Source organism: Arachis hypogaea, chromosome 18, assembly GCF_003086295.3.
Source record: "Arachis hypogaea cultivar Tifrunner chromosome 18, arahy.Tifrunner.gnm2.J5K5, whole genome shotgun sequence".
Lineage (NCBI taxonomy): Eukaryota > Viridiplantae > Streptophyta > Magnoliopsida > Fabales > Fabaceae > Arachis > Arachis hypogaea.
Genome location: NC_092053.1, coordinates 124,010,969 through 124,038,208, shown reverse-complemented (window position 1 = coordinate 124,038,208; position 27,240 = coordinate 124,010,969). Strand labels below are relative to the sequence as shown.

General features: G+C 28.4%; 2 protein-coding genes and 2 long non-coding RNA genes across 4 annotated transcripts; 1 reads left to right on the top strand and 3 right to left on the bottom strand.

The window, feature by feature from the left end:
- Positions 1-4,170: 4,170 nt before the first annotated feature.
- LOC112772091 (uncharacterized) lies at positions 4,171-6,293 on the bottom strand. Its single transcript, XM_025816970.2, has 2 exons — positions 5,969-6,293; positions 4,171-4,872 (listed from the first exon to the last, which is right to left on the bottom strand). Exons 1-2 carry the CDS (start codon positions 6,069-6,071, stop codon positions 4,436-4,438), a joined length of 540 nt encoding a protein of 179 aa, XP_025672755.1. The 5' UTR covers positions 6,072-6,293; the 3' UTR covers positions 4,171-4,435.
- A 2,660-nt stretch (positions 6,294-8,953) lies between these two features.
- On the top strand, positions 8,954-10,010 carry LOC112772092 (uncharacterized). Its single transcript, XR_003187357.3, has 2 exons — positions 8,954-9,375; positions 9,755-10,010. It is a non-coding gene; the product is annotated as an uncharacterized lncRNA (long non-coding RNA).
- Positions 10,011-12,116: 2,106 nt separating this feature from the next.
- On the bottom strand, positions 12,117-14,859 carry LOC140181166 (uncharacterized). Its single transcript, XR_011875940.1, has 2 exons — positions 13,153-14,859; positions 12,117-12,622 (listed from the first exon to the last, which is right to left on the bottom strand). It is a non-coding gene; the product is annotated as an uncharacterized lncRNA (long non-coding RNA).
- Positions 14,860-15,415: 556 nt separating this feature from the next.
- On the bottom strand, positions 15,416-20,831 carry LOC112772090 (annexin D3). Its single transcript, XM_025816969.3, has 6 exons — positions 20,664-20,831; positions 20,376-20,521; positions 20,069-20,296; positions 16,820-17,032; positions 16,277-16,366; positions 15,416-15,924 (listed from the first exon to the last, which is right to left on the bottom strand). The coding sequence occupies exons 1-6, from the start codon at positions 20,737-20,739 to the stop codon at positions 15,712-15,714; spliced, it is 966 nt and encodes a 321-aa protein (XP_025672754.1). The 5' UTR covers positions 20,740-20,831; the 3' UTR covers positions 15,416-15,711.
- Between the last annotated feature and the right edge of the window lie 6,409 nt (positions 20,832-27,240).

Sequence of the window (27,240 nt, the reverse complement as noted above, 5' to 3'; positions counted from 1 at the left end):
AAGAAAAAACTCATTTCCGAGGTCAATGACGTCAATGCTTCCCCTCTTCCCCCACATCACCTCTAATCTCCTCTTCATAGCCAACAATGAGATTTTTCTCCCCAACAATTTAACAATGAGTGTGTCCCACCATTCCTTCCTGAGTTCTCTTTTCACTTCTTCCCCTATCACTAGATTGTAGAGGCCGTTTGGCATTTTTTTGACAATTATATCTGATTCATCCTCATCACTATCCTCTGGTTCTTCAACAGCTTCATCAGTAGCCATTTTCTCTATATTTTGATCACCCACCTCATTGGCAGCGTTCTTCCCCATTTTAACAATTTCTGCAAAAGAGTGGGGGACTCCTCCGACCCTGCTTTCTTGTTCCTTGTTGCTATTTTCTTCTCCTTGGGCCTCTTGTCTTCCCTGTTTCTGATGCTCGACCTCTGTTTCCATCATCCATTCCTCCACTCTAGGTGTCAGATCCATCTCCCCAGAGTATTCCTCCGCTTCTCCCGTCTTCCTCACCTTCTTTAAGTTTCTCAACGATGATTCTCCTTCCCTTCTCCTTTCTCTAGGATCATGGGATCTGGCCGCTCCCCCTCTCACATAAGCTTCTCTCATGGAGGACAAAAGTTCACTCGCACCAGTTGAAAGAAATAGTTATCAGTAGGTTTACATTGGTCCTTTGAAGTTAATGTAAATTCTCAATCTTTATTTAAGCAAATGAGTAAATTAGTCATTCGACTAACTAAATTGGTTAAATATGGATCATTGTTAATAATTGTTTTTTTAAAGAATCAAGATTGGAGCTATATGAGAATTCAAACACACCCAAATTGAACATGATCTTATGGACCTATATATATGTAGGCCCAATAAATAAAAGACATGCCAGTCTAATGATAGATGGGCGTTGGCTTAGACCTTTGGCATTGGGATTACTAATACTTTCATCACACAATGTGTTGTGCTTTAAAACTTGAGCTACTGCCACTAATTGATCATTCAATGCATGGCCAATTAACATAGCAGAAGGCATTATGGAGGTTACAACTAATATAAATTAGAAATCAATTCCCAAAAGGTAATTATCTATTTTATTACAAAACTACCTCTAACGTTCTTTTAATTTGAAAGTAAGAATGCTTATGCAAATAGCTGGAGAATATCAAGGTTATTGAATCTTTAGCTTTCAAAGCAACCTATTACAGATGAATGAATGAAAAAAATGAAATACTGATATTAGATTGAAGGGTGTAAAAGTAACAAGACAGCTAGAGTTATACACTACTCTACTGCTACTTATGCACTAATTATTTTAGTTGGACATCAAAATTATCAGTTATTAATTAGTGTAAAATACATAATATTAAAATATAAAATATATATTAAAATAAATTAAATTATTCATATATTTATATATAAATATATAATAATTAATTTTAATGGTTAATTTTAATGTACAAATAATTTTTTTTATATACGCTAGAGTACACAAGGAATTCTACAGCCAAAAACTTATAACTGCCTATCAACTTTCCTTTCTATTTTTGGGTATTCTGATATAGCAGTTAATAAAGACTTTGAGTCTTTATCCTTTACACCTCCTCAAACTTAGATTTGATCTTTAAACCACTCTATGTTTTTCTACTCAACTTTAATATTTACTAATAAACTACATATGCATTTTGATAATTAGCTCTCAAACATAAATTGAATAAAAATTATTTAAAAATTAGTTGAATAAAAAATTTTATACTTCTATCTATCTAGCTATCTATCTATCTAACTTTATTATTATTATTATTATTATTATTATTATTATTATTATTATTATTATTATTATTATTATTACAACAATGCTAGGAAACCAACTCTATATAAGCCAAGAATCAGCCAACTGGTAAACCAGAGGCACCGGTGACTTTAATCGGATGTTGCTACTGATAGGCACACGGATGTTTCTTTTTCTTGTAAATTGGATGGTTTTGGATATGATTTCTATGTTTCATGTGTTATGCATTAATAAAACATAATTAATTATATGGAACCAACTAATTAATGATCAAAGTATCTGTTCTGTGATTCTCTCCTATCACTAGCGTATCTTCCCTCATGTTTTGAACGTGGTCAACAACAATTTAAAAAACAAATTAAATTATAAATTAATAAAACTAATTATAATTAATTATGTTGTTTCATTCTTGGTTGATTATTAGTTGGTTCCATATACTTTTTCTTATTATTATTATTATTATTATTATTATTATTATTATTATTATTATTATTATTATTATTATTATTATTATTATTATAAATCAAATTTGATTTTTTTTTTATTAAATGATTGAATAATTATTAAGTAATCTATAAAATGATATGAAAAAATTGGTGCATTTTTTTTAAAATATCATTTTTCATGAATAATTCATAAAAAACATGCTTCACTATTTTGAATACTCAAATAAAAAATTTATTGGTTAAAAAAAATCAATTTACTATGTTGACTAATCTCACACTTATTATTATTACATGTATTTAACATTTAATATTAAATTTTAAATATGGATAATATACTAATATGAATAATAAAAAATTATTAAATATTTAATATTTGTATATTATTTAATTATATATACTTCGATATGTTTAAGTAAAAATTTTTGTTATTTCTATATGTTATATGTTTGCTCCAATGACTTAAAATTTCTAAATCAGTCACCCTAAATATTACACAAGACAACTTTTTTTTTATTATCACTATTAATTTTTTATAATTATATTTTATTATTTTATTTTATTTTAAAATTTTGTGTGAAAAAAAATAAAAATAAATTTAACTTTTTATCATTTGTTCTATTTTATATTTAATTTATTATTAAATAAAATATAAAAAAAATATTTTGTATTTTTATATATTTTTTTTATTATAATTTTAATATCTTGTCTTATTTTCAAAATTAAATGCAGACTTTGTTAATTCTAACGATTAGGTGTTCTTAAGGAGTTATAAGGAGCAGTAGAGTTGATATACAAATTTGGAATTAAAGTAGGAGTGCATTATTTGAAACTCTAAATAGGATTTTGGTGAAATGGCCATGGATGGTGATCGATGAAATTATTTTTCTTTGTATCTTTTTATAAAAATCTTAACAAGTGACATGATAATCAAATTGCGGACTTAACTACATGAAGAGTGATGTGGTCCTATATATAAGATATCATAAATAAGGGATACTAATATAAAGTTGATGAAACAAACATCATAAGGAAAATTGGTTGTTCCATTGTAATTTGTACAATAGTATATATTCCAACATAAGTTCATACTAATAATAATTAAAAATATTATTTATATGTTAAAATTAATAATCATATATTTATGTATAAATATATATGTAATTTAATTTATTTTATTATATATTTTATATTTTTATATGTATTCTATACATACTAATCAATAACTGGTTTTAATGTATACTTAATATAATAGTTAAATAATAATTTGTGTTCTTAATAATAAACTAAAAGCTTAAAATAAAATTTCACTTTTATTTGATTTCTCTATTTTTAATTTTTTATTCCTTTCTTATCATTTTTTAATCATTTTTATAATTTGATTAGAAATATCCTATATCTAAAAATGTGTAATGATATGATAGCAAAGAATGCCAAAGTTCAAATTGATTCCTAAATGGTCATCTATGACTATAATCAGTTTGGTTCATATGTTCAGTTTGGTCTATAAGTTTTATTTTGATCCTTTTAAACATTTTATTTTAAGCTAAAAAAAACTTTAATTAGGTTCAATGTTATCCCACTACTAAATTTGACATAAATAATTAATAAAATAATAAATAATATGAATATTAATAACATTATTAATTGAATTATATCTTTTTATTTATTTATATTAAAAAAATATAATCGAAACATTTTTCATAACTTTCTTAATTTATTTTTTTCTCATTCAAAATCCCAAACTCTAACCATCAATCATCAACGTTCTAAAATCAAGTAAAAAATATTTACATTAGTGATCATTGGTGGGTCGTTGATTTCGCTGGTAATTGATATAACGAGAAAATAAAACATCAATTTAACAGACAACTAAGAGATCATTTTTACCATCCTGCATTGATGATTAATTATTCAATTTACAATGAAAATACTGCGAACTTGTGGTAATTAATAACGGAAGTATATTACTATATATATTTCGGTAAACTACATTCAATAAGAATTCTTATAAGACATAACTTGAAGTGGAGATACTTGGACATACATAACTATAAATATTAGACATTAATTATAAATAACATTGAGCACAAGAGATTATTTTTGGGCCTGTAGATATTATGAGCCTTATCACCATCTAATACAATGGAGTTGGAGTTGGCTTGTGAAATGGAAATTAATATATAATTCACTTTTCTTCTGTTTCAATAACTTAAGGACTATTCTGTGGAGGAAAATAAGGTTTTTTAGGGTATGGTTTAACAAATATTGGTTTTGGAATTGGCTTATATATAGGAACCGGCTTATAAATAGGTTTAACAATTGGAATTGGTTTTGGAATAGGTTTAAAAACCGGAATAGGCTTAACAATTGGAATTGGCTTTGGAACCGGCTTGAATACTGGAATAGGGACCGGTTTTTTCACTATTACGGGTTTTGGAATTGGTTTATAAATAGGAACTGGCTTATAAATAGGCTTTACGATTGGAATTGGTTTTGGAATAGGCTTATACACTGGAATAGGTTTCACAATTGGAATATGTTTCTTGAAGAGTGACTTATGATGATGGAAAAGGAATTTTTCTTCTTCATTATGAACTTCTGGTTTTGTCTTTGCCAATTCTTGGTCTCCAAGCTTTGCTTCATTCTCTGTAGAAATTAAAATGCCAAGCAGCATAAGTTATGCAAGTTTCATATGAGAATGAATAGATCTTAGTTAATACATATATAGAAGAAAAATAGACACTTGTTTTTTTTTTTTTTTCTTCCAAAAGATAGGAAGACTTGAACCCGCAACCTCTTAGGTGAGTATGGGGAGACTATGTTATTTGAACTATAGCTCATTGGTAAAATAGACACTTGTTTTAAGATGAAAATTCAAGTGCAATTAACTTCATATGAAGTTGATAGTTGAAAGTCGTTAAATAATTTGACAGATTTAACTAAATTGTCATCTAACAGCTTTTAACTATCAACTTCGTATGAAGTTAACTGCATCTGAATTTTCACCTTATTTTAAAGATGATCAATAATTTTGAATTTTTTTTTATAAACTCAGTAATTATCAATATAACTCTATATATATGAGACATAGCGATAAGAGGAAATTTAAAAACGAATAGAGAAAAAGGTAAAAGAAATCAAAGCCAAGAAAGATAGCAATACACTAATTCGAGTAAAAAGTAGGAACATACTTAGGTTAGGTAGTCTTTGAGGAAGAGAAAGAACTTTTTCTTTATTATTATTAGGGTCCTTTTGGCACTTGTTATAAACACCGTAAAAAAACTTTTATTGAAACTTATTAATAAAAAGATAAATATTTTATATTTTTAATACATTAAATATATCTAAAAAAATTGTTATTGTCTTTTTAACTAGTATTCTTAAAATACTTTTAACTAAATTTTTATTATTATTATTATTATTATTATTATTATTAGAGTTTAAAATTTTAATGCATTTACAGTATAAAATATTTTACATAATCGCTTAATAATATTTGTTTTTTTAGATAATTATTTATGTAATTAATATAAAAAATAATTATTTTTATTTATATACGGTGTTACATAATTAGATGTACGTGTAAAGTTAATATTAAAATTTAATCACTATTATTATTACCATGCAATACTTAACCATTTAATTAACTTTATAAACTGTAGTTATTGTATTGTTCCTCATCACTTGTTTTATTTGCATGGATTGAGAAACAGTACTAATGTGACAAGAATGAACAACAAACCTGAAACTTGAGATGTTGCTATAGCAGAATTAGCCAAACAGAAAGTGGCAAGAACCAAGAAAGGAATGAAGAAGCGCATGAACGTGTTATGCATCATCATCATTACACCAATGATAGATGAAAGCTAAAAAGGGAAGTATCTAAAGACTTGTGTGATATGCTATTGGATCATAAGCCTATTGTTATTTATAGTACCAAGCTTATTATGAAATATATAATTAATAAATGTAGTTGCATAACAAGCAATGGCATTTTTGTAAATACAGTCATTTTGATTAGGTTTGGAATAGGGACCACTCTGAGTGGTTGGGAATATGTTTAACATATTACAGGTCATTGCCCCCATTGCACCGTTTTTGTCGCTGTGTTTGGTTGATTCTGCATTCAATGAGCCTCACAAGTTAGGTGTTTTTTTTTTTTTAATTTAATTTAATCTACTTTTTTACTACTTTAATTTGGTGACAAATCACAAAACTACAATCAAAGATCATGTGCAAATAATATTATCCATGAAATAATAATAAAAGTCAGTCTAGTACCTTTCCAGCAACAGATGGTTCAGGGGATAAATTTACTTATGAAAATTCCAAAAAAAAAAAAAAAATCCACTAGTTTGCTAGATTTGTTCATTAATGAAAATATTTTGAACAATTTGATGAGTTTTGTTATTTTATCTGTAATTTTATTTGCATATTAGACTTTTTTAAAAAAAATATTTTTACACTAAAAATCAGATACTAAATTAATTATTATATATTTGTGTATTATATTTTTTAAAATATATTTTTATTTTTATATTTTTTATATCAATAATTAATTTAATAATTGATTTTTAATGTATATATAATGTAATTGTTATATTTTACTAGAATTTTGAGTTTTTTAAAAGAAGGAGACAGAGACTTATCATACTAAGAATATCTACTCTTGCGTTTAACAAATAGTAAATTAGGTGATTTCTGTTCAAGCTTTTTGGATGAAAAATTAAAGGATGGCATCAATAATGGGAATCGTTTCAACCATAAACGCAAGTTCAAATCATTCATTATTATCTTCAGTACACTAACTTTACAAATTTGATGAAACATCATCGTTAGATCTTGAAATGAAAGGTGAACTATTGCGGTACATATCATTTGTGGCAATAAAATGGGCTAAATAAATAAAGAACCTTAGCTTATATCTGGAATATTTAATTTACTTCATGCACTCTATTGGCTACTAAGAGCAAGAGTAGTAATAATGGCAATTGAATTCACATACTTTCTTCCAAAACTCAATCCTTTTTTTTTTTGGTTGCCCACGGTATCTCCCAACCCAACAGGTGAAGGACTAATCCCTAAACCCTAAACCCAAAACTCAATCCTTTTATCCTTCTCTCATTTAATAAGTCATTTTCGTATCCGAAATATTCTAATTTTAATTTTATCAAATAAAACTAATATTTAGAGTTAATTTTGTCAAAAATAAAAATTAAAATCCATTATATTAAATTTAAAATATTTTGAATATTAAAATGACTATTTACTTAAATAAATTATCATTTTGGTTTTTAAAAGACATTTTTTTTTATAAAATGATTAAAAGATGATATTTTAATTCTTTAGAGAAACCTCAATTTGACCAAATGTATTATTTTCTTTGGCAAGTGGCAAAGGGCTATTTTATTGATCCAATTTATTCTCGGAACATTTAGAAAATTATTTCGAAGTACATAAAATACTGAAAAAAAAAAATATTTTTGGATTTTTTTTTTCAATTTTCTTTCTAAAATTTTTTACCATTCACGTAAAACAAATCCCAAAACAAAACGCACTTGGCGTAAAATAGTTAAATTAGGAGGATAAAATGTCTTATCTTTCTAAATAAGTTTGCGAAAAAAATTTGTTAAAAATTAAATTTCTTAGCTTATAACCAAAATGATAGTTTATTATTCTCTCAAGTAACCAATTATTTTGGATGAAATATAATGGACTAGACTTTATTATTAGAATTTTAATTAATCCGGTGTAAACATGTATATTGTACGGTTGATCGATTATCGGACGGTTGGGAGGTGTTTACTGAATGTGAAGGTGGGTGCTAACCTCGATCTGGGTCTGGGGCGTGAAAGGCGGGGGCAGCCGATCCGACTTTCCGAGCTCTTCGTGAGGTGAGGGGGGTTCCACTTGCAAGGACACTCTGACGCTCAAGTCAGAAAATGTGCAGGTGATATAGGAGTAAGGGATATGATGACGTACCTTGGGGGTGGAGTAGGACCCTCCCCTTATATATCTTGTCAGTAGGACGGGCCCATAGAGGGAGGCCTCCTTCCAGAAAGCTTCCTTTCCTACAGCTGTTAGGCAGCTGGCAGTAGAAGCGCGTGTCCGGATCGCAGGATCGGACGAGTTGTGCGCGCCGATCCGATCGCATAGATCAGATTGTCCATGGACCGGGTAGGCCGTCCAACTAACTAGGCTGGGCCGTAACATATATAAATAGTGATTTATCTACTCTTACATTTTCATATATAGATGTATAAGTTTAAATTAAAACTTTAGTTTTATATTTAATTTTATCTAATATATATATTATATATTGTAAAAATTTTTTTAAGTATATTAAAAATATTAGTATTTTAATAATTTTAGCTGTTGTTTCAATTAATTTATTATATATCTTATAAATTATAATCAAAATCAATAATTAAAATCATTAGCACATTGGTATTATTGAAATACCTAAAATTCTTCTTATATAAATATAAATAATTTAATTGTAAAACATAATAAAATAATAACAAAAATTAAAGGTGTAAGTTATTGAACTGGACCGAAAATTACTGTAAAATTAAACCAAAATTTACAACAACAAATTTAAAAACAAAAAAAAAATCAGTTTTTCATTAAAATCAATCGGTTCGATTCAATTTGCAGTTGACTTAATAAAAATTAAATCAAACCGAACCGAAGAATATTATGCAATGCTAATGTTTTTACAGTTTTACTCTTTAACCTAACAACAAAATCTCTAAACCTAAGTGAGTGAAGTACTCACTCAAGCCCCAGCGCCTCCCTCCCTCTCTGAAACTCGGAATCTCCATACCTCCCTCTCTCCGTTCTCCTCTATAGAGCCTCCTTCCCTCCTTCTCCATACACGGCGCTCTTTCCCTCCATCTTTCTCACGCATTCTGCGGTGGTGGCGGCGCGTTCCTCGTCGCGTCATCTTGCAAATCCCAACTGCGACAATAATCTTCTCCATCACCAAGAAACCCGCACCGTCACCAAACACTTCTCTGTCGCTAAGAAGCCCTTGCCGTCACTAAGCATCCCTCTCTGTCACCAAGAACCCCGCGCTATCTCCAATCAGCTGAGAACCCTGCACCGTTATCAAGTCCTCTCTTGCAACTCAATAATGTCTCTTCGAGAGTTAGTATATTCACTAATTTTTAGAATGAAATTTGTTGTTGTTGCTGGTTCTAAACTTCATTTGTCCTAGTTATGCTGATTTGTTGGTCCTAAATTTTAATTAGAATGAAATTTGATATTGTTGTTAGTTCTGAATTTCACTTGAGTTAAATTTATTGTTGTTGTTGCTGATTTGCTAGTAGTCCTAAATTTTAATTACAATGAAAGTTGATGTTGTTGCTGGTTTTGTACTTCGCTTGAGTTAAATTTGTTATTGTTGCTGGTTCTGAACTTCACTTGATTTAAATTTGTTGTTGTTGTTTGATAACAAATTTTTTAGATAATAATTTGATGCATGTTGTTGTTCACTTGTTATGTTTATAACTTTATATATATATAGCCAGCAAGCAATGAACAGCTTTGAAGCAATGGATGTGGTGTGGATTCAGATTAATCATGGTGGCTAGTTTTGTTATTATTTAGTTCTAAAGTGTGTTTGTTGACTTGTAGTTTGGTTTTAAGATAGTGTTTTATGTTTGTTAGACATTTCGATGTGTTTGTTTTATATTTAATTATGTGTGTTTGTTTTATGTTTAGTTACTGAGATGGATTGAAATTTTATTAAATTTGAATGTAATGTACTCTTGTTATTTTAAGTTTATTAATTATTTTAAATCTTATTTTATTGTGATTAATGACTTGTTTAATTAAGATTTAAAAATCGAAAAAACTGACCGAATCAAATCGCTTATCGCTTTTGATTCAGTTGGTGTAAAAACAGCAAATCGATTAGTTGGTGTTGAAAGGGAACTGATCAGGTCGGTTTGGTTGGTTTTTTGTTCAAAATCGAACCAAACCGAATGAATAATATCCTAAACAAAAATACTATTCGTATATTAAAATTAGCTATTAAAATTAGTTACAAATATATTTGTCTATAAATACATATATAATTTAATTTATTTTAATATGTATTTATATTTTAACATATATTTTATATTAGTAACTGACTTTGGTGACTAATTTTAGTGTACCGTAACATAATTGAATAATAATTATTCCCTGCATGGCACGGACATAAAAATCAGTTGTATAATAAATATAAATTGATGGGTCTGTATCCAGGAAATAATTCAATTGGAGTTCAATTTTCTGGATGATTGGCTTAGATTCTTGGATGAGTGGTCCATCCTTTCATTCCCTTGGCAACTCAACTGACCCAATCTCCAAGGCCTCATCACGGCCTTCAACCTACTTTCTCTTGTGATTTCCACTTATGTCCAAGCTTTATAAACATAACTTTAATATTTTTAAAAAATAAAAAATAATCGAAAAATAAACATGCATAGGTTATATAAAAACAAATAGAACTTTATTATTATTAAAAATTAAAAAATAGAAATTCAATTTTCAGAAAAATAAATATGTAAGATTGCTAACAATAAACACAAATAAAATAATTTTATAAGTCATGCATGCCTATTTTAATGATTCTAAGAATCAGATCAAACTTTTAAATTTTTTAATATCTAAGTCTATTGATTTAGTTTTTAGAACCTTGTCTATTTCTATTTATAATGAATGTTTATTTTTCTTTTTATGTAAAACATTACAAGAAACATTGTTAAAATCGACGGCAAAATAGACGGCGGAGGTGATCGCTATTAAACTTGTCGATTTTTCAAAATTTGAATAAAATCGACATCATTTTTGTTTATAATATGAGTTTGAGAACTTTATCTTCTTACTAAAATCGACAACGCTGCCGTCGATATTATTATATAAAATCGACGCCTTTTTTGTCGATATTTGATTCAATAAAATCGACAACATTGCCATCAATATTATTATATAAAATCGACGCCGTTTCTGTCGATATTTGATTCAATAAAATCAACAAAACTGTTGTCGATTTAATTATTTAGATACCGACAAATTCTTTGTCTATATTTTTTTTGTCTATTTTAAATTTAAAAAACGACAACGCTACTGTCAATTTTAATAGCTATATTTTTTAATTATTTTTTTATTTAAAAAATAGTAAACCATTAATGCAAATAAACTTTTAAATATAGAAATAAAATTTATATAGAATATTAGATAACAAGACAAATAAACTTTTAAATATAAAAATAAAATTTATACTAAATATTAAATAATGAGTTTACAAACTTATCAAAATAATAAATAATCTTTTAACATAAAGACTTAAGACAAGATAAATAACTAAACTTAGACTTATATTGTCAGGTCCATTGAAGGGAATTTTAAAACGGCCGGTGTAAGACATTTGTAACATAAGAACGTAATCATATGTATAAATCAATCTTAACTGCCATAAGATATATAGGAAAATGATAATTAATGCTATTGACATTAGATTTGTATCTTCTTCAGATAAAACAAAATTTCATATTGAATCAAAGATTAAGTCAGAAGCATTGACTACTTTGCATCAGTTAAAATTCTCCACATGCCAACTTAATAAGAAAATAAAAAAGGTTTTTATCACAAAAATGGAAAAACATTCCGGAGAAAAATTTATGATTAACAAAAAATCATCTTGCTCTTAACAAAGCAGTAACATTTAATTCAAATTTAAATGCATGAGTGATAAGTTTGTACTTTTGTAATATTTGGAAGATCAAATTTTTGCCAAATAGTAACCTCCTGCTGGAATGATGCTCTTAAAGAAGCTGTAGAAGCACCACCATCCTCGCCCCAATCCAACACTTTCACTACAAAATTCAGCACAACAGCACTCTAGAATGTCTCTTGAATTCGATAACAATTATTCAATTTACAACGCGCTTAAAGATTAATTAAACCTTGACCGGATACCAAAACTTTTAGTATCTAAAAACATTGAATAATTGTTCGACAAATAACAGATTTTAAATTCTTTGGACAACAAAAGACAACTAAGAGTGCAAATTAAAACCTGCAACATCTTGGCCATCATAAGTGCCCTTATAGACAGTGCCATATAGATCCCATTCGCCACAACATGTTGCAAATTTAGTTTTGCCAAATCAATCTCCCACTCTTCTTTAGGCCTTTTGGCATCAATATGTCTAGACAGAATCCTTGTAAGGTGCTTTTCTAGTTCATCATCCAAACTCTTGAGATCAATCTTATCAGCTCTAAACAGCATATCTTTGCTGCTTAGGTTCCCACTTCACTTCATCCTTGAATTCAACGCCTTAGCTTCTTCCAATGCCCCTTTTGGTGTCCCAACATCCCCACTTTTCGAATGCATCTTAGACACCTCAATTTGAAAAGCAAATGAAGAATCAACACCAAAATTGTTCATAGAACACCAAAGCTATGAAACAATTGTCCCTATAAGAAACTGATAATTAATAAGTAATACACAGCAAAAAAAAATGGCCCTATACATTCTTCCTAGAAAATCAACATTCAAAACCAACAATTATCTCCTGACCAACCACCTATCCCTTTCACTATCCTGAATTTGTTTATTCCACGGGTACAAACCACAAAATTATCAATCATCTAGATTTCCAAACATTAAAACAATGCCAAAGCTATCAGAAAACGTCCCAATTTACATAATTCAACGACCAAGACCATGAACTAGAAAAATCAAATTTTACAAATTGAAAAGGACGATATGAAATCAAGAGAAACAGAGGCACAAGGAACTGCATGTAAGCAAGTAAATCAATAGAGAATTGCAGAATCACGCTAAAAAGTTTACAAATTGAATGGATAGAGAGAAACTTGCATGAAGGGCTTCCATTCCCATGTATGATATAAGTAATGCATGGTACCTACCAAAGCTTGAAGCGTTGGTGTTGATGTTGTTCTAGGGATCATAGGCTTTGGCTTTTGAAAAAGGAGTTAAAGCGAGGAATGCAGAGGTTGTGATTCTTTTCATATCATATTGGTATCTGAATCAGATATTAGGACAAGAACATTCTGGAGAAAAAGTCAATAACATCATGTATTTTATTGGCACCCAAAGATTAGCATTTTGGCAAACGAACTGAATTCTCTTAACAGCACCTAAAGTTCTCTGAGAATTCTACTGTTAAAAATATTAAGCACAAATAGAACACAGATCCATCAATATACTTCATTGAGCAGAGACAAAAATAGTTAAATAATCTAACTTAGTTGATCATTCACTGAAATTAAAAATAAGAGAAACCCAAAATGACATAAAGGTAGAAGCTTACTTCAAAATAACATAAAGATAGAAGACAAAAATTGCACTTATATAAGATATAAACGAAAAGTCATAAGTATGCCCAAAAGAAAAAATGGAAAAACATAATCATTACATTTCCAGAATGAAATAAGCATGGAAAAATAAAATATATGAAAGAAGCAAGGACAAACTAGTTGTTTTCCTGCTCATAGTAGCATATACAAATAGTTTTGGCTCCACTTTTCACTACGAACTTGTTTTCTGCTAGCACAGAACTTAGACACATATTAGCTTTTAAAATAAAATAGAACAAAAAAAAACATGACCAGGATTTAACTATCGTTAGTTTATGGCAACAAATTAGTCATTATAAAATCTTGCAATAAATCTAACAAGTGCAAACAACTAGTCAACCCATTCGGAATGTAGGCAATGAAATAGAGGGATCTGAGTCCTACACAAACTGCAAAAAGTAACAACACCTATATTTAGTTTAGATTTCAGATGACTTAGCCACCACAAACATGATTAATTCTAGGCATAAATTAAAACTTTTTGAATAATTCTTTCCTCTCAGTAGAATTCATGACTTCAGAGAGTCACGATTAGGACCAGAAAAAACATGACCAGGATTTCTGGATTTAGAAAATAGGAGATTACGATTAGGTCATAGTTTACACCTGAAATAGGGGATTTCCAAATGAAACTGAAGTTGGCTTTGAAAAGAGTTCAGTAACAAATTATAGAGTTAAGATTCAATCTAAAACAAAAGAAAACAAATTAAAGTCGCTCAATACAAACAGAATCATTGAAAAAAGTAGTGAATAAAAAAAACTTGAGTTTATGCTACAAAATAATTGAAATGAATCTGAGAAATTAGGGATTAAAGAAATTAGATACTAGGTTCTTCTGTACTTTTTAAGTTGCTTCAGGATCTAAATTAGATTAATGATTAGTACCAAATTAATCTTTGAAGACCTATTTTGTAGTAATGCTGAGCAAATTTTTTATCCAAAAAATTGATGAAAAATCAATGAAGAACAAAAGAGAGAGTAAGTGAGTAACTAATTTTGATTGAGCAGCAACAACAACGGTGCAGAGAGATGAAGCGACGGTAGCAGCGATGCGACGGCAGCAGCGATGCGATGGCAGCAGCGATGCGACGGCAGCAGTAGAGCGACGGGGGCGTGGCGGCGATGGAAAAGGAGGGCTGAAGTATGCGAGGTGAATTCAACGGTAAAATAAGGGTTAGTGAAAATTGAAATGGTGAATTTGGGAAAATGAAGGAAACGCGGGGAGTGAGTGGAGGGAAATTTATTTTATTGATAAAAATCGACAACATACCCGTCGATTTTAATTTGAGAAAAACAACGTCCTAGGCGTCGATTTTATACATTAAATCCGTGCCATCCATTTAATTTTAAAAAGTGATAAAGACCGTTTAAATTTATCGACGACAAAATATGTCGATATTTAAATAATAAAATAGACGCTATGTTTGTCGATTTTAAAATAAAAGTATTTTTCCCTCGCGATCCGTCGACAATGTGTCGATAATAAGAGAACAGTTAATGGATTACCAAAAAAATCGACGATTTTACTATCGATTTTAATATTTTATTTTTAATTATCTTTTTTAATAATGTCGACAGCAAACCGTCGAAAAATATCGACGAGAGAGATAACCGTCAATTTTTAGCGTCGAAAAATACACTTTTTCTTGTAGTGAAATATATTTAGTAGTAAAGTTGATATAAGGTGTATACTAAAAGTATATATATATGTTCATCATATAACAACACTTGCATTGTATCCAATATACTGTAGAAAATATAACATATTTCATTACCATAAGAAGACATTAAAATTAAATATAAAAAAAATTAGTTGAGTAAACCGAATAAATAGTCTCTGATTATTTCAATCTTTATTATTAATTCTTTTGAAATACAAAGACAATACGCGTACAGTTCCGCGCACATATATGAAAAATTTTCAAATGCATCTGAAATCTCGATATTTCAATAATTTTGACCATTAATTTTAATTAATATATATTATATATTTTTTATAATTAAAATCAACTGTTAAAATTATTAGAATACCAATATATTTAATACACTTCAAATTCTTACGCCTTGAGCAACATGAGAATTGGTGGATGTTAATTAGGGTGTATGAAATTAAACTCCCTTGGGACCTTTCCCTAGCAAAGTCATCAAGAAGTCTCTGTAGTCACCGGAGGTATCACCAATAACGTCATCATCAAGGCTAGATTTGTAAATTTCTGCATATTCGAATCTGACTTTCAACAAGTCAATTTCTGCTCTAGTTACAATAGCTCTATTGAGAGAGTCTTCATCGGTTCCAAGTCCAAGAATTGAATCTCTCACAACCTGTTCATGGATAATTCCTCAAAATGAGACTAGAAGAAGTAACTATTATAGTTGCCATGCAAAATGTTGATGCAGCTTGAAAGAAATTAATCCTCATAGGTTTCACTTCTATAAAAATTAGTCAACTATTCGGTCGTAAAATATATATTAAAATATAAAATATACATTAAAAATAAATTAAATAATACATATATGATAATCGATTTAATTGTTTATTTTTAGTGTATACATAGTAATTTTTGTTCAACTAATTAGCTCCAAATGAAAAAGTGATATCTATATTAGTTCACAAATCTAAATCAATACCTCATCTATCTCTCCACAAAATTTAGTGAGAAGAAAAGTAAATTACCTTGGCAAAATGTTTCTCAGGGCAGTCTATGCAACAAACTACGACATTTAAGAGAGATTCCAAATCACCTTTACCACAATTCTTTATATCCTGTAAAAATAAACAGAAATGTTTAGTAATTAAAAAAATTTAGCTAAAATTTTTCAGAATTTGTCTTATTTAATATTCATTAATTACTGCAATAATTAATAAATACTAAATAATATAAATTCTGACTTTTTTTTTGTATAAAATAACAGAAATCAAATGGTGATGAATGCAAAAGCGAGACATAGATAAACTTTTGGTTAACATATAACGAAGATCATTAATTTATACCAAAATTCACCTAAATCGAATTTTAAATAAGCATTTAATCAAATACCTTTTGTTTATGTAAATTTTGAAAAAATATATTTGGTTGATTTTTAAGTATATAAAAAATATAACAAATAATTTTAAATTGACATAAAAGTTTTTAGATATGATTTATAACATATAAACTTCTAATACAACAGTTAATTTTTTTAAAAATAATCACATGAATAAGAGATAGAAGAAAACCTGATCGAATGTATTCCCATAGAGGTTCTTGTAACATGCAAAAGTTTGTCTGAGCTGGAAGACATTCCTGGTGCTAAGTATCCAAACGATGTGATCATCATCCAATTTATTTTTCTTTATTGCTTCATGCAGTTTTGATGCCTCTGCCTTGCCAACTTCCAAATTCGCAATTACTTTATCATACCTATAAGACCTCACTAGCCCCACTAAAATCTGCATAAATATCGATGGATAAATCCAAACAATGCAAGGTTAGTTTGGCAATATATATATGATTGGAAGAATTAGTGAATGTTAAATAGTTTCCAACAACATATTCTGTGATACTGTTTATTTCAAAAGATTTGCATTTGTGTTACTATCCAACATTATTGACCCTATTCTTCATATATAATATGCTACCAACAAAAAGGAAATTTAAAAAATATTGACCTTTTTAATCATATTACTAAGAAATTTAAGAGTGTTGTCCTAGGGATGGCAGTGTTTCCCATTGCGTCAAGTTCTATACACCGAGAAATAATAGGTGTTTCAAATGTGCGTAATATGAAAAGATTAAGTATTATTTATAAGTTATTAGTTTAATTTATATTTTTAGAATGTTTAATTTAATTTAATATATTTTAATTTTATTTATTTAGTTATTAAATTAGATTTTATGTTATTAGTTTAGGATTTTTTTTTATTTTAACTTAATAAGAAGTCATAAATACTTCATAAATTATTGTAGTCGTTATTGAATGATTAGAGGTTTGAAAACTCATTTTTAGTTTCATAATGAAACTATGGTGTGAACAAATGAGGTTGAGTCATGAGTGAGTGTCTCTCTTGTTACATCAGAAAATTGAGTAGAAAGTTGAGTGAGTCTTTTCGATTCAATTTCATAACTATGATGTGGAAAGTTAGGTTGAGGAGTCACTTTCTTGTCGTATCAAAAAAATTGATGAAAAGTAGAGTGATTCTCTTTATATTCAATTTCAATCTATCATTTTTATTTCAATTTATCTTTTTATTCGTTTTTATTTCTTGTATTTTTGTTTATTCTCTATTTCCTTTTCATTGGAGGTTATAAATAAAAAAATCTTAGGCCCATGACATAAAATCCAATTTAGTAACTAAATAAACAAAATCAAATTAAAATTAATCAAACTAAATTGAACATTTTAAAAATATAAACTAATAACTTTTAAATAATACTTGATTTCTTCAAATCACGAACATTTAAAGCACATATCAGTTCCCTAAGGTAGTGTTTATTTTCAGAGATTGAGACCGAGACTCAAATATCGTATTTGGTGGTCATAGATTAGAACTAAAATTTCAGTCCCGCGATGCAAAATTTCAGTCCTTTTAGGACATCCAGAAAAGTGGAGACATAGAAAACTAAAATTTTTGTACATAAAAATTAAAACTTTAATAACATTTATTTTAAAAAATACTCTCATTTAATTTTTCAAATTTCAAATCTACCCTTCAATTTTCATATTTATCTTAGAAGAATGTTAGAAGATCATCAAAATTTATTTTTTTTACTATCAGTTAGCCATTAATGTTTAAAAGTATGGACTAAAGATATGTTCGTTGTTGAATTAATAGACTAAAAAAATTGAATTAATAACTAAAAATGATAATAAAAAATAATAAATTTTGATAGTTCTTGAACATTTCTTTTTATCTTAAACTAAACATAATATTAAGGCATAACTCGATCCAACATATTTTACACTAAATATAATATAAAAATTTAATTTAATTTTTATTTTTCAGTAATCTCCTTTTAAAATTTTCAAAAAAACATAATAGGTCTAATTTTTTTTTATGGGAGTCTAAATTGTATTTTAAATATAATGCGTATGTTGTACAAGTGTATTGCTCTTTTTTTTCCTTAATTTTTTTAAAAGTTTCATCCCTAAAAGTTTCGGTTGAAACTATGTCAAGGAGGAGAATAAATAAGAATGAGATACAATTTCTCTATGGCAGTATCTGAGAAGAGTTTGGGGCTCGAGGACAGAAAGCATAGTCACCTGCCTCCGCCCAATGGACATTTCTATGTTGATGAGTAAAATATTAAAATAGTCCATAAAATTAATGACGTGTACTAAAATATTTTTAAAATTTTTAGTTGCACAAAAAATATTATTGGATTGATTAATGTGTTTTAAATTAATCCCTAACCTATTTATCGTTAATGAAATGCATACTAATATGCTCTAACAGTGTAGATGTTATATTATAATTTGATTATATATAATAAAGACGTGATTTATTGACGTAAATAATAATGCTACATTTTAAAATATTATTACATATATGTCATTTTGATATCATGTGCCATATTATAATTTGTCCACATTTATTTTATAGGAACTATCAAATTTCATTTAAACTTTAATTTTTATATTTTATTAAAAATAATTAAATAATAAAATAACATTTTAGTCAATTATATCTTATTAAAATAACATATTTATATATTATAAACTTTATTAAAATTAAACTATTATAAAAATAATTATATGATCAAAATTAAATCTTAAAAATATTTATAAAAATATTTATCTCTAAACATGTGAAAAAAATAAAAAATACTAGTAAATTCAAAAATTATTAAAAATTTTAAATTTATAAAACAAAAAGAATGAAAAATAAATTTATTGATGTACTAAATTAGTTTACAATACAGGAATTAAAATGATAATTTAGTATAAATTTAAAGACTAATTTAATTCATTTGTAATAATTACATAACAAAAAATACGTAGATAAATAATAGTATGGCACGTGGTATTAAAAAAACAAATAAACAAATAGTACGAAAATATAGATCACTATTGCTTATATTAAAATACTACATATTACTTAGAATAATGTTATACGTTCAAGTTTTTTTTTTAATTAAGTTCAATTAAATTAATTTAATATAATAAAAACCAATTATAATTAACATTATTTTAAATTTTATCATTTAATTTAATTGAACTTAGTTCATATAAAAATTTGGATATGTAACATTAGTGTTTACTTATTCACACACCATCTCTCCATTACATGTAATGTAATGTAATCAAACCATGGTAGGTAGGGCACCTCACACTAATAGTTTAGTCAACATGGTGTTAACGGGCCAGAGGCTAACCAAAGTCATGACTCATTTGAAGAATGTTTTTGTCTGCAAGTGTAATCTCACAACCCATTTTTGGGCTTTACTCCTATGTTGAGCCTAGCATTCTGTTTTTTAATTTATGTTACCTTTTGGAGCGGTGGAGAAACAGAGGCATGGATGTCTTCCTCGAGCGAGCAGTCAAAGAGAGAGCAGTAAGCTTGCCTGACAGCCATGAGATGGTTAGGCGTTGATGCGCAGCTTATTTCCACCAAAACTTGTAATTCTTTAATCCCCTTCCACCTCGCCTTCATCGCTTCTCTCGCCACTCTTGCGTCCCTTTCCGCAGGATCTTGAGTCCACGTAATCACAGCCTTCTGTAATGTTGCACAAATGGATTAAGAATAATAATAATAATAAACAATGTGATCAAATAGCAAGAGAACCTTGGCATACTCTAAAATCACCCGAGAGTTCAGAATGAAGACGATCAATGAGTGATTCATTGTAAAGTTTTTCATAATTTTCTCTGATTTCTTTTATTTGCCTCCAGTTCCTGCGCCCCAAAACCAAGATTATCGCCTTCTCATTTGTTCCGAATCCTGCGTCCATTTTCAAACAGAAATTATCATTGTTTTAATGTTTTGTAAAAAAGTAAAGAAAAATTCAGTTATGAAACATGTATAATTCTCCTGACTGAAAGAAAAATTAAGAAAACCCAATTCATCGTTAATATATGATGACCTTGGAAAGCTTTTCTGAGTCGTTGACTGTCCTCAGTTGGAGAAGGAACAACCTCTGGCACTTTCAACGAGCCCATTTTTTCTTTTATTGCTCTCTTCTTCAGAGACACCGAAACCGCACAGAAAGAAACTGTTTCAGCTGCGTTTTCTTGTTAACTTGTAATCCTGTCTGTCTATTACCAAGGACTTAGCTTGGTTAACCAATTTACGATTTTACTATTTTGCCCCTGGTTTTGAATTCGGCAACGATTTTCATTATTTTTAGCAGAAGCCCTTCGTTTTTGTGTTATTCTAGCTGCGCGCATTCGTTTTAATGAATTTATGGAAAGCTCAGAAAATTTGAAATATTTATGTTTTCACCCCAATTTTTTTTTTTTTTCTTTATTGAAAATAATCATAATCATGTGCAAGTATTACTTCAGATTCCGTAGGGATATAGCTTTTCTAACATCATATCTTCGATAACCTAAGAGTCAATTCGAGATTGTTGGATCCATTTTTATGATAACATTTCATGGTTCAAACCTTCGATTTCATTTTTACGGGTAAAATTGGTTCAGTGTTGACCTTACCTGGGCTGAGTTAAACCCCATCAAATTAACTACGTGAGTGTGTGTGTTTTCTTTTTATTAAAACAGGAAGAACACCTTAAGAGTAATTTATATATTAATTTTCGTAATTAAATTTTGATTGTCAGATAAAAGTTGTACTAAATATTTTATAGTTATGGAACATCGAATATATTTATTATCATAAAATTATTCTTTTCAAAAATATATTTATAAAAAAATATATATAAATAATTATACCTATAATACAAAATTTTAGATTTTTTATTATAAAAATTGTGATATATTATAATTTTTTTTAAATTTAAACTAATAAAAAGAGATATATAAATAAATATATATCTAATATTTGTAATTTTATTTTATAGTTGTTATTAAGTTGAAATGATAAAAAGAAAAATACTTTAAAAAATATGATCGACATTCACACACCCACTGTTAGTGGTAAACATACACCTAACCTAGATTTATATGTACACATAATTTTTAATTCAGTAAATTAAGCAACGAGTAGTGTTGATATAGTATATTATTAGTGGTTTTATCTGTAAAATTACAGAAATATAAATTTTTTGAAATTATGTCGATTTTATTATGATATTAGAGATTATGGTAAAAATATTTATGAAATTAAATTATTTTTATAAAAATATTGTATAGAATACAAGTCTCTATCAATTAAAAAAACCAAAATTTTTATAAAAGTATCGATTAATAAGTTTTTTAGTTATTATTTGTTTGTGAACGGGTTTAATTTGTTTTATTAATAATTAATTTTAATATTTATTATCTAAAACTTAAAAGAATTTAATATATATATTTTTACATTTGATCAGGTGTTAAGTATACAAATAAAAATAATTAAATTTTATATTTTTTATTTAAAAATAATTTTTGTTCTATATATATATAATTAGATATTAGTATAAAAAATTATATTCATAGTCAAAAATTAACTCAAAATATTTTTTTTAAAACAATTGAATCTTAATTCAAATTATTAATTACAATATTATAGTATTTTTTTTAAATTTTATATAATAAATAAAAGTAAAAATATAAATTAAAAAGATAAACGATAAAAATTTAACACTAAATAAAAAACTAAAAAAATATGCATACAATAATAATATTATTTTTTATGTGAATAATATTATAGAATTATTTTTAATTATATTTAATTATAAATTTAATATTTTTTTATAATTTTATAAATTTATTTTAATTATATTATTTTATTAATTATATTTTTTGCAGAACAAAAAGATAAACAGAGATAGAGAATAAGAGAGAAAAGAAAGAGAAAGATAAAGAAGAAGAAAGAGAGAAAAAGTTTGTTAATTTTGAAAAAAAATTTTTTATTTTAATTGTAATAAAAAATATCTTGTGACACATTTTGATTTGTTAAGTTAGTAATATAAAATATAAATTATAAGTTATATATAGAGTAGGAAGAATACCGAGAAATAGAGAAGGGGAGAGATGTATATAAAAAATGTAGGAAGAGAGTTTATTAATTTTGGAAAAAAATATATTTCATCTCAATTTTAATGAGAGAGTGTCATGTAACACATTTTGGTTGTTAAATTAATAATATAATATAGTTATATTTTAATTTAATATTAATTACAATTAAAAATATCATGTTACATATTTTGATTGTCAAATTTATAATTAGCATTAATAATGATATATAAGAGAGATAGAGTTTGTGAAGGATTGGGAGAGATAAAGAAAGGGAGAGAAGGGAGGATGGAATTCTTTAATTTTGAGGAAAAATATTTTATTTCAATTACAACGAGAAAATGACATGTGGTATATTTTAGTTGTAAAATTAGTAATATATAATAGATAGATATACTATGTTTTATTTTATGATTGAATATTTTGTTCAAATACCAGTTATAGTGGCAGATATATATTGGTGTCTAAACAAGTAAAGAGAAAAACAAAGCAAAACACACATTCTAAATTAGAGATAATAATTTGCTGGAGAGCTTCGGAAAGCTCAAACCAAATAATATGATTGGGAGCTCCATATTGAGTCATCCAATCCGCAGTTTTATTTGGTTCCCGACATATCCAATCGAATTGCACATACCAAGGTCTTGATAACAACTCATGAATCTTGTTAACTAAATCAACAACTTCAGACTTGCACTCACCGGGAGAGTCATGCAAAAGGTGCAAAATGTCTAGACAATTCGTTTTCCACACTATGTCTCTCAATCCGTAATCTAAGCTAAAACAAGGCCCCTCCAAAATGTAAAAAGCTCACATTTGATGATAGATCAGGGAAGAGAACTACCAAAACAACCTACAATTCAATCTCATTAAAATTTCTAATAAGATAACTAAATCCAATCAAGCTCAAATCGGTAAACAAACTAGCATCACAATTAACTTTAAAGCTATTACCTATAGAGAATTTCCAACACAATCGGTTCCTGAAGGTACTAAAAAAAGTACACCTATTCATATATAACCTTAAATCCATGACAGTGCTTCTGATAAGAACAACCACCTTGTGATCTATCCAATGATTTCTAACATTAAAAATATCATTGCACCTATGTCTCCATAATTACTACATTCCGGCCCCAAAAAGAGCCTTATTACCAGACATGACCTTCCGAAACCGTGCTTCAATAGAGATGCCTTCAACCGAGTCAATAACCCGAGGATCTAGCATCTACCAAATTACTTTGGAGTTTACACCGTCTCTAAGATAATATTCTATTATCTCCAGAGCCGCATTGCATCTCTAGCACATAGTCAAACTAGCTAGATGTCCCCCGAAATGGAAGACCTCCGTCGGGAGAGTATTATGTAAACCAAATCACATAGTTAATTTGATCTTTTTCGAAAGATTCAAGTGCCAGAGTTAGTTCCAGTTTTCATTTCCATTCCAATTCAATTTATTCTTCAACAACCAATGATAACCCTCTCTTGCATTATATCCTTTTGTCCTTGCAGGCCACCAATTCAACCCCGGTTCCATGTCAGCCAAAGTTGGATAGTGTAGGCAGCAAATAAATTGCTTGACCTCAACTGAAATTGTCATTGCAAGTCTATCCACCTCCCAAGAACCATCATACCACAAATCAGCCACTACCAAATTGGACTCAAATATATGAACATAGGCAACAAGATCACAAAACTTTTTAAACAAAGTCCACTCATCATACCACAGAGACTGTTGCACATTCCCAACATTCCATCTGAACCCATCCTTGAGAGCATCATATGTTTTAAGAATGTTTTTCCAAATGATTGAAGCATTCTGACTGTTGTTGCCAAAAATAAATTGATTCCAAAAATATTTATGCATCACAACCTGAACCCACAGCTTGTCTCTATTATTGAAGCAATCTCAAACCAATTTGCTAAGAAGCGTCATGTTAGCTGAGTAGGTATCTCTAACACCCAAACCACCCGTTTTTTTAGGAATTATAGCTACATCCCACTTAACCACTGGCAACTCTTTCCCATTTGTTTGACCTCTTTATAAGAACTGTCTCATCAAAGAATCTATCTTTTCACAATTATACTTTAGAAAAAGCAAGCTATATGTTGTAAACCGGAATAGACGCCATAACCGATTTTACAAAATAAAGTCTTCCTACCTTATTCAACAAATACCCCTTTCAACTAGCAAGCTTTTTCTAAATATTTTCAATAAATTTCTGAATCATCCTCCTGAAAGATTTTTCATGGTCAATATTCACCTTTAGATACCTTTTCAAGCCTTGACAAAAGTGGATAGTAGAAACTCCCGTGAGCACATCTTTCCTTTTCCCAAAAACATTCTTTGAATATTGAGTCTTAGATTTACTAAGTTTCACCTGCAATCCTGATGATTTTGAGAATAAATTCATAATCCGCATAATCTCCCCTACCTGAACTTTGGTGACTTTATAGAAAAGTAGGAGATCATCAACAAACATCAAAGGGGAGATTTTAGGGTCATACCTAGAGACCGACACAGGTATCTATGAGCCTTGAGAAACTAATGAGTAATATAACAAGTAAGAGCCTCCATATAAAGCCCAAAAAGATATGAGGATATGGGACCACCTTGCCTCAACCTTCCTCTTTGGACTAAAATTCTAAAGTCTCTCACCATTTCACAAAATAGTCAAGGAAGATGACGTCACAGAGGCCATAACAAAATTAAGAGTGGCTCTCAAAATACCAAATCTGACTAAAGAAGTTTCAAGGAATCTCCAATCCACCCTGTCAAAAGTTTTCTCTAAATCAATCATAAAAGTTATAGTCCACTTCCTAGACTTAGTACTTTTCATGAAATTCATAATTTTTTGTATAACATTGATATTCTCCGTAGCTCTTCTTCTGGGATAAAACCACCCTGAAGCGGGCCAATGATCTCCGAAAAAAATGTTTTGATCCTGTTTACCAACACTTTCATAATAATTTTGTAAAGAACATTACATAAATTTATGGGATAGAAATCTCTTAAAAAAAAAAGCTTCCATTTTAGAAATCAGAACAACGAGATTCTCAAAAATAGCAAGATTTAAAGTCTCATCTTTAAAAACTCTCTTAACTAATCCCCACCATAGTTATCAGAACCGAACCGGTAATTAATCCGGTCATACGACTGGATCACTGGGTTACTAGTTCAACCAATGGGTCACTGATTTACCCGGTTGACCCGGTCATAATTAAATAAAAATATAAAATTATAAAAATAAAATTAAAATTAAAAGTTAAATACATGTTTTCAAAAAATATATTAATGACAATCAAATATCAATTCTTAGATATAATTTATGGTATAAAAACAGATAATAAATTAGTCACTAATATAAAATACTTTCTCAATTTAAATGAACAAGAGAAAATAAAAGAGAACACAATCAATATTAATATGTTTGTATATTATGTGTTATTACTTGTGTTAGTATCTATGTCAATCTATATTTAAAAGAATAAAAATTCATTCAAAGTTTATTATATATTTAATTTTTGTCACATATTTTAATAAGAATCAAGGTGGCACAGTGGTAAGAGGAGGCGCCATATCCTTACCCACCCGACTTTGAATCTTTTTCGCTGCATTTTTGGAGTTGTGAACAGGGTGCTCCTACGATGGTTCAGTAGCGCGCAGGTGCACCGTGGACCTGCGCGGATTTAATGCAGTCTGAGTACGAACTGGTCGATTTTCAACGGATTTGATTACTGTTGACCGATTCAATTGCAGGTCCGGTCCAACACGCTAACCCGACTTTGAATCTTTTTTGCTGCATTTTTGGAGTTGTGAACAGGGTGCTCCTACGATGGTTCAGTAGCGCGCAGGTGCACCGTGGACCCGCGCGGATTTAATGCAGTCTGAGTACGAACTGGTCGATTTTCAACGGATTTGATTACTATTGACCGATTCAATTGCAGGTCCGGTCTAATACGTTAATCGAACTGGCCAGATCACCGATTCACCAATTTTTCGATCGAACTGGCCGGTCCAGTTTGGTTCTAATAACTATGATCCCATACATTATAACTAAAAGAATTCTAAAATTCTTTATAAAACAGAACTTAAAAATTATCCAGAATATTAAAAAAATTTATGATCATCATTACAATATATACAAAAGAATTTAGACTAATTAATGATAAATTTCTAGAGCTTTCTACGTTATTACGTTTTCTAAATAATGGTATATATATTTCTATACTACTTCATTATATTATGTTTTAAATATTTCGATCCTTTGGTAAATCTAAAAATCAGTTTAATCTTTTGAAAAAATGTTTATTATCTCTAATACTTAGATGATTATTTTAGATAGATAGTATAAAAAATGTTTATTTTGTAACTTAATAACCCATTGTACACATTGTACAAATAGTCCATTGTCTCCCTAACGAGACTCTTGTCATTATATTATGTTTTAAATATTTTTCTTAAACTACTATTAATAATGTAAACGAGTGATTCTAACCAATTGTATAACTTTTAATTAGATATTCAAACTGCAAAAAAGTCAT

Coding starts and splice junctions, on each gene's coding strand:
- LOC112772091 (XM_025816970.2), bottom strand. CDS start 6,071: ATGATGATGATGCATAACACGTTCATGCGCTTCTTCATTCCTTTCTTG. Junction 4,873..5,968: donor AGCAACATCTCAAGTTTCAG/GTTTGTTGTTCA, acceptor TAATTTCTACAG/AGAATGAAGCAAAGCTTGGA.
- LOC112772090 (XM_025816969.3), bottom strand. CDS start 20,739: ATGGGCTCGTTGAAAGTGCCAGAGGTTGTTCCTTCTCCAACTGAGGAC. Junction 17,033..20,068: donor TTTCTCCACCGCTCCAAAAG/GTAACATAAATT, acceptor ATATTTATGCAG/ATTTTAGTGGGGCTAGTGAG. Junction 16,367..16,819: donor ATGGGAATACATTCGATCAG/GTTTTCTTCTAT, acceptor TTATTTTTACAG/GATATAAAGAATTGTGGTAA.